This window comes from Marmota marmota, unplaced genomic scaffold (assembly GCF_001458135.2).
Source record: "Marmota marmota marmota unplaced genomic scaffold, marMar, whole genome shotgun sequence".
In the NCBI taxonomy this organism is placed as follows: Eukaryota; Metazoa; Chordata; class Mammalia; order Rodentia; family Sciuridae; genus Marmota; species Marmota marmota.
Window position 1 is genome coordinate 1,012,330 of NW_026000101.1, and position 8,332 is coordinate 1,020,661.

The 8,332-nt window shown below is 52.0% G+C and overlaps 1 protein-coding gene across 4 annotated transcripts in view; it reads right to left on the reverse strand.

Annotated features, from left to right (window-relative positions):
* The window catches only part of Rgs3 (regulator of G protein signaling 3), a 117,451-nt gene that overhangs the window by 84,223 nt on the left and 24,896 nt on the right, over positions 1–8,332 (reverse strand). For 2 of the 4 annotated variants that reach the window (XM_015492167.2, XM_015492168.2), the window contains exons 6-8: positions 4,620–4,680; positions 3,377–3,467; positions 2,706–2,761 (exon numbers count right to left, since the gene is read on the reverse strand). In XM_015492167.2, the coding sequence (XP_015347653.1) occupies positions 2,706–2,761; positions 3,377–3,467; positions 4,620–4,680 (208 nt within the window). Of the gene's footprint in view, positions 1–426; positions 1,224–2,705; positions 2,762–3,376; positions 3,468–4,619; positions 4,681–8,332 lie in introns of those variants that run through there. The other 2 variants (XM_015492160.2, XM_015492165.2) reach the window with 2 other exon arrangements.

The window sequence follows — 8,332 nt, forward strand, 5'->3', positions numbered from 1 at the left end:
ACCACACACACAAAGGGCGGAATGGACACCGCCATCCCCCGGGAAGTGGGGAAAGTTAGCAAAGTCACAGAAGCCACCTCCAGAAAGAAGCGCCCAGCTGCTCAACCACCAATCCGCTTGCCATCTTGGACTCCAGATGCCTCTTTAACCCACACCTCCTCCCCAGATAAAAAGAACAGAAAATCAGCTCAATAAACTCTCCCCCCAGCCAGTGGTTAGGAGGCTGCACGCAGCAGAGCCTCACTGCCGCTAACACGGGACTGTAGGTGACAGGCTGGGCCTTGGTACAGCTCCTGCCCCTGTCCTCCCCCAGACTGAACCGAGCCTGTAGGAAGGAGAAGGCCGATGGGGAGAGGTCCGCTGGAATGAGCCCCCGCCCCTGTCCCCCGATTCCCCACAGTGCCCCCCAAGGGGCCAAGCACCCACCTGGCGGTAGCGGCGCTCTGAACACACCTTGCAGAGCCCATTGAAGCGGTTCATGGCTGCGGGTCCTGCCTCGGCTGCCGCCCCATGAAAACCCAGCTCTCCCCCCAGCAGCGGGAGCCCGCACTGCGCCCGTCAGCCTGGCATGACCGCCCTGGGAAGCCGCCCCGCAGAAGAATGGCAGGAAATCACCTCTCACCTCCCCAAGCCCTGTCTGCGCCGTGTGCCTCTGCAGATAAGCCCGAAGGCTTCCTGAAACCTCAGAATGACAAGGAAGAGGGAGAGTTTTATATTAAAATTCCTGTCAACTAGTTAGTATTCCCCGGGCCTGGCGGGGAGAGGGCGCCTTTGTTCTGGCCGCATTCTCCGCCATGGGCCACTTTGTGATTCCAATGTTCCCACAAACACCCCTCGCTGCCTGCCCAGGAGAACCCAGGCAGAAAACACGACTCTGCGACAACACCGCCTCCCCTGCAAGTGCCAGGTCCCCAGCAGCAAATCCAGGGGACTAACCAGAGAATCTGAGGAAGCCCGGGGAGGGGGAGTTGCACCTGAGGACATCCCATCTCAAAACAGGGAGCATAAAACATTTGGAGCCTACCACTCAGGGGCTCCTGAAGTCACTGTCTTTGTCCACATGAAGGGTCTGATGGCACATGGACCATAATGGCGACTTGGAAGGGGTTTCCAAATCTTCAGACCACCCAGCCCCCTGTTCTTATCAACAAAGAAACTGAGGCCCGGAGAGGCTGTCGCATGGCAGGGCAGAGCCAGGCTCTATCTCTGGCCTGTGGTTCCAGAATCATATTCTGCAGAGCAACACAGTATAAGCCTGGCCCTCCTGCCCACCTGGGAGCCTGAGGAAGCCCACCCACCCACTTATGACCTTATGACAGAGGTGCCCCACGTTTGGTTGCAGTGTGACAGGTGACCCAGGTTTCTGAGCCTCCATTTCCCCACCTGAACAGTGTAGAGATGGATGGGTGAGACCTGGCGGCTTTCCCAGGTCTCTGGCAATCACACCCTCTTTGCTGAGCCCTGTGGACACCTTTGAGTGTACAAACCCAGAAAAACCCACACACCTCAGAATAATGTTCCCAGGGGCTAGGGCTTGGGCACAGAATCCAACATGAAGCAAGACTTTCCTAAGTCACCAAGAAACCTGTAGTGTCTATGTCCATGCAATTCCCATGAATCCCAAGGGTGGGTCCCCCAGGACTGTCCTTTCTGTACTTGGTGCACAGAAAAGGAGGAAAGTCTTTGCAGCTACTCCTAAAGCTGGACGAAGCTTTTCAATTCCTAACAAAAACCACAGAAAACACTGGCAGGTTTCTCTCACAGCAGGCTGTTCAAAATGGGGGCAACTAGACATGTGTGCAGGGTATTGAAATTACTTTAAATAAAAGCCGACATTCAGCTCCTCAGTCCTGCTAGCCACATCTGAGTGACAGCTCAATAGCCACAGGCAGAAGTGACCACCACCCTGGATAGCACAGGGGTGAACTGTGCACACCACAAGGCCAGACTTTGCACATGTGCATGGCTCTGTCCCAGCACTGGGCTAGGACCACACAGGTATAGACACGTCATGAAGGAGTGAAGACGTAAATGCATTGAGTCAGTGAAGTGACAGTGCCTTGTGGATTGCAATACACCTACATGTCAGATGTTACAGACCCTGTCAATGGTCAATGGTGGATCTTCCCAGTTGTCCTCAGGTAGGAAACTGCACAGTGCAGTGCACACGGGGCTTTAGAATCAAGGCTGCTCCCTGCTCACAGTAGGCCCAACTCAAGATGGTGGTATAGGCACAGTGCCAGGAAAGCAGAGGGTTTGGGGCCTCTGAGAAGGGAGGACTTGGCTTCCAGAAGCTCAAAGTCAGCAAGATCCATAAGCTTCCACTTCCAGGAGTGAGAAGTCTGTCCCTTTCCCCGCCATGGCTGCAATCATGAACAACCTGAGAAAAGCATCTATTTCCTATGATGCACTTTAGAAAAGTCAAGAGATAACTCCCAGTGTTCCTTCAGGTCAGGGGATATAGCTCAGTGGTAGCTCTCTTGCCTAACACGCACAAGGCCCCAGGTCCAATCCCCAGCACCACAAAGAAAGAAAAGAAAAACTGCCTTCAGAATGCAGAAGTTGCTGTGGAGTCTCAAACACCAAATGCCGCTCTCTTTGGAGGTCACCAAGGCTGAGGGTCTGACAATCGGATCAGAGGCCCTGGAGCAATGCTCAAGTGTGACCAGGTGCCCCCAGCCCTACCCAGTCCTATCCCTACCTACCTTGAATTTCTCCCCGTTGTCGGGGTCCCCACATCCTGGCATTCTCAGCAGCGGGTCTGGAAGGGGACAGAGCAGAGTCAGAAAGCTTCTGCTGACATGTGAGGACCCTTTCCGCAGACCACCCAGAGGATGAGGCTGGGCAACAGGCCAATGTCACTGCCAGGCCCATTCCATGACCCCCTGATATAGAGATGTCCAGGGCTCAAGCCAGGCAGGGCTCTGGAGCCAGGTCTGCAGTCCTTCCCAGTACAGAACTGAAGAAGACACAAAACCCAAGTCCTGAGCCTCAGGGCTCCTGGCAGGTCCCACACAGCCTGTCGGCAGAGGTGGGCACCCCAAGGTCAGCAAGGCAGCCTAGAGGAATACCTCGAGACATGGAGCCTGGGAAGGAGCTGGTCAGGAAGACAGGAAGCCCTCCAGGAGCAAGGTGAGGGGCTGGACCACGGGGGGCCAGGCCTCCAATCCCCTCCCAGGAAGCTTCAACCTGATAAATAAAGATGCCGTGGACAGGAGCAGGCCTGTAAGCTGGATTCTAGTCTAGAATTCCCTGGACCCAGTGGCTGGACAACGGCCTGGAGTGGCAGATTCCCTAAAGCACAGGGACCAGTGCTCCCACAGGCAAGGAAGGAGGGGGAAGCCTGCGGGGGGAGCTGCAGGGGGTATGCCCACACCTCTCAGGGGCCGCAGCCGCCGTCTGGCCACCTTCAGGTGCTTGGTCCGACCGAGGTCCTCCCCCAGAAGGTAGTACCAGCCACTGACCTCCTGTGATGAGAGAAGGAATGACATTTTCAGACAAAGGAGGCAGAGGGCACAGGTCAGGCAGTTACCAATTGCTCTCAAAGAGTGGCAGCTGGACACCCCCCCCCTTCAGAGACACAGATGTCCAGCCTCCTGCCTCACCGGCCACCACACCTGCACCTCTGGGAGGCCCTCCCTAGAGCTCCAGCAGAACTGGAATTCCCTCTGTGGGACTCCGCGGCTTCTTATCCCTGGAGGACAACCGTGCAGTTGTCTCCTCCCCCACCTCCACCCCTGCTCCAGATTGTACACAGGCTCTTGACATGGCTGACACTGAGACTAGTACACAGTAGGAGCCCAATAAATGTTTGACAAATCAGAAGGAGGTGAAAGCCATATGGAGGGGACAAAGAGCGGACATTGGAGGCCCCTGTGCAGTCTCCAGGCTCCCTAGGGAACATCTTTTCTCATGGAAATGAATCCCAGGCGGCAGTCCAAAGATCATGGGGCCCTTAAGCAAGGTAAAGGGTCTTCAGCCACCACTACCCCACATACTTCACTCCCAGGACACAAAGCTGGGTGGCAGGGCCATGCAGCAGGTCACCAGGACACCCAGGGATATGCAAACGGAGTGTATTCCTGCCCTGAGCAACAGCTGCAGTCTGGGAGTGGGCAGCAGGGCAGAGCAGAGATGACAGCTGGTGACCCAGAGGGAAGGCCTCCAAGTCCCATGTGCTCGCCCAGTCCAAGGGAAGCTCCAGAGATGTGCCACTCCCTCCTCCTCTGAGCACCTGCTGGACCAGAAGCATCAGACCCAGCAGACACATCAAGAGGACCCCTGTGTGGGACCACCAGGAGCACCTGCCCCCTCTTCCAGGGTGAGCCAGGAGTGCTCTGTTCCTCCAGGGACCTGCCAGTGACCTCAGCAGACACCAGATTCAGTGCCTCCAGGGAGGCCTTGTAGCTACCTAACTGCTGTCCGACAAGATAAACCAAGAAGGAGACCCAAGCCCTCAGGTAGGTAGGTGACAAACAATGCTGTTATTGGGGACATTGGCACGTGCCTTGCGGGGAGCACCATGCCACAGAATCTCTACCCAAGGATTTCCAGAGAAGGCCTGCCATGCCAGGCTGGGCCTGGGCAGTATGATGTACTGGAAACCCCCCAGGACCCACCTTATCCGGAGCCAGGAGGGACTTCACCCCGAAGCTCATGCAGCCGATGAGTGCACATTTCCTGGGGAACAGCAGAGGACAACTCAGTGCCCACACTGGGCGGCACCCAGAGTTCCACTACCAGTGCACACAGGGTTGCCCAGTGCACAGACTGAGCGCTTTACCAGCCTAGGTTCACTTGACTCTTGAGATGCAAGGTCAGAAGTTCTCTCTGATTTAGAGAGAAACACAAGGCTCAGGGTTAGTACCTTCCCAGGGTCACAGGACTGGCAAGTCCTGTCACAGGAACCTGCTCGACCCGACCTCTGCCCGCTTGGTCAGTGACCAGAGGACTAGAAGGTCTCTATAAACATATATTGTTAGGATCCTCTGGAAAGGGTGGCAGCTCACCCCCTAACAGGCTTAACCAAAACAAAAGTAGCCTCTCAAAGGCAGCCAAGCTAAGTGAGGGGTGGGGTGCAGGATGCTAGGGGACTGGCCCTCAAAACTGGTCCACCTGCCTGCTAATCCATGCTCTGAACCACGGCCACCCACAGGGCTGAGGCCTCTGCCTCCTGCTGTCTAGTCACTAGTTCACTCCACTACTCCTCCAGCTGTGGCTCCAGCTGTCACCATTCCCTTTTGCCCCCTCCCATCATATTCATAATCTACTCAAGGAGGACAGTGCAGTCAACCTGATAAAGCATCCCTTCCATGTCCACCTCCCCAGCCCACCGCCCAAACAAATCCTCCTTCCTACTGGGAGGTAGCCAAGGCCACACTAGCAGGAGGCAGTCGCAGTGGCTGCCTAAGTGGCAGATGCTCATCTGAGCTGCCACTCAAAGTTGTCTGGACTTTGCCAACATCGTCCTACTGATTTTGCTTTGTTTGCAACACATTCAAGAGAAAGCCGGCTGGTGTCCAGGTGCCCACATTGCCTTGCTCTACTCTTGTCTCATGCTGGGCACGGCTGAAATGAGAAATCTCCAGGCCAATGCATTAACTGTAATCAATGCAGCCCTGCCCTCCTCTCCAGTAAGTGGAAGTTTCGTTCCCTGGTGTTAGAGAATGCTAAATGGTTAATAGCCTCCCTTGAGCTTTGCTTCCTACTAAGGGGCCTCCAATGATTTCAGGATCATTCAGGCAGAGCAAATTGTCACAATTAATGTCCACAAGCAGGAACTTTTCTCTGAGTGTTCTTCAATTAGCCATTTCTGCAGGCTGCTTTTGAAAAATCTCTGGAGGAAGAAAGACTTCTTTTACAAGCAACCTGAGCATACGGCAATATACTCCAATATACTCGTCAGCTTACAGGCTTGGGAACAAGGGCTGGAGAGGCCTGAAGTTTCTGGAATCAAGCCTTGGTCCTTTCTGACTGCCAAGGTCTGAGCTCCAGGCATGGTGCACTCTGTGAAGGTTTGACAAATGGGAGAATCCATCATGCCCATGGTTGGCAGGCACTGGGCAAGAAGCCCCAGCATTAAGGAAACAAGACAAACAGGCAGGAATTTACACAGCAGCTCAAGACAGCAATACAGGGTGAGATTGACAGATGAACAAGCACAGGCAACAGATTCTGAAGGCTCAGGGGGCAAGAGGTAGTTTAGGACTGAGATGCTTTCAGGAGACCTAATGAGTGGAGCCAGAGAGAGAGAGAGAGAGAGAGGAAGAGGAAGAGCATCTCAGGCAGAGGGAACAGCCCATACAAAGGCTCAGAAGTCACTTCATGGAGCACACAGAGGGAATAGAATTTAGTTTACTTTTGAGCATAGGGGAGAGACACACTGCAAGATGAGAATGCATTATTTTCCAGGGCAGGCATTTCAAGTCTCATTCTCAGGGACTGAAACTGTTTTTCATTACAAGGTTATACAATTTAATCTCAATTTGTTTTTTAATTTGATGGCTTTGGTTGAGCACATATTTTTCCATTCATTTCTTTCCTTAGGTTTCAGTATCCATCACTGGCCACAAGCTTTTTGACATTAGATCACTGTTCTTGGCACAGAGACCTTGTTTATAATGGATTAAGGGAGAGGGGACACTTACAGTGCCCAGGATGGTGCTTGACATATAGCTAACAGACCCTCCATAAGTGTAGCTACTGTTAGCATAAAATGTTATGTTCTTGAATTATAAATTTTTTTAAAAACTTGGTGCATGCCATTACACTTCTCTCCAAGATGGTTCTCTGACCACAAGTTCTGAAAAATGCTATAATTCATACTAGAAACTTCTGCTTGGCTTTCAGCATATCATCAAACAGAACTTCCAAATAGCTTAGTTTCATATTCAATGTGATTGAAGAATTATCATTATTTCTAAGTGTGATTATGACACTGTGGTCATGTTTTTAAAGACTTTTTTTAAAGAGATATACACGGATGAGCTGTCTGATGTTTGCTTTAAATACCACGGGAAGAGGGCAAAGTGGACAAGGCATAGGTGACAGAAGATAGGCCATGAAGGAATGAAACTGGGATGAGATTTCAAGGGTTTATTATATGATATCGCCTACCTTTGCATATGTTTGAAATGTCTATAACTTTTTAAAATTCACAGAACCTTGAAGCTGGAAGAAACCGTAGAGACAACTGCATTTCACAGGCAAGGACACTGAGGTCCGGGCCTTTGCCAGCACTTGTTTGTGGATCATCGTGTTTTTCTAAGTGAGTCCCTGGACTCACTTAGGACCTTGAGGAATCTTGGACCCAATGTTTCACTCTTACCTCCTAATGGTTTCAAAATGTGACCACCACTCATGTGGCTGGAACGATTTATATCAAACTCTGCTATTCGTGCTCAGAGAAGCAGCCTGAGGCCTGAAGGGGATGCTTCTGACTCAGAAAGAGCAACTTCAGAGTTATTTATCACCCAGGCAAGGTCATCAAGGGTACAGACACAGGCTTGGGGACATACTGCCTGCATTTGCAACTTGTTCTCATTGCATTTCAGCTGTGTTACCTTGATGAAAGGTCATAAACTTGAGCAAGGTCCATAAACTTTCTGAGCAGGTGAAACCCCCAGGGAGGTCTATTCTTGCCTGTAAAATACCTACAATAATAATACCCCTAAGGTGGTGTGAGGATAGATTAGATAATGCCTGGCATGTGCGTGCTTAGGGTAATATCTACTCATAAGAAGTGCTTGATAAGCATAAGCTGTTACATAACCTCAGGCCGAGTCCTGGGCCTTTGTAGCCTCAGTTTCCTCTTCTCTGAAGCCAGGGACAATACTCATTCATAGCCTTCAGGGCTGTTATGAGGATTAAACAAGATAATGTATGGAAAATGCTTGGCACAGAGAATTTAGCAATTGCCTGTTTCCTTCCTTCCATAATTGTCTTTCACGTTAAAAGGTTCAATGTCCATCCTTCAGAGAAGCATTCGGCAGAGCATTCAACAGAGTCAAAGTTTCCTGTCAGCCCTGTCTGTCCCTCACCCGGCTCAGGCCTTCTCGTTCAGAAATGGACCAGTAAAGGACAGGCCACCACCGGGAAGACACCAAGACTGAGGCCCCACTGCTGCTGCCAGCTTCTGCAGGGCCATCTGCTCACAGACAGACCTGCCTGAGCCTACCCTGTCCCTCTTGAGCTTTGAGCTGGGACTGTGACCACAAGTTGGGCTGTGTTTCATTTAATAAGGAATCTCACTTTCCCAAAATAGGCAACAAGTGGAGACGCGGCTCTGGTCACGCTGCCTGGCTGGGGCTGACTCACTCCACCCACCCACCCC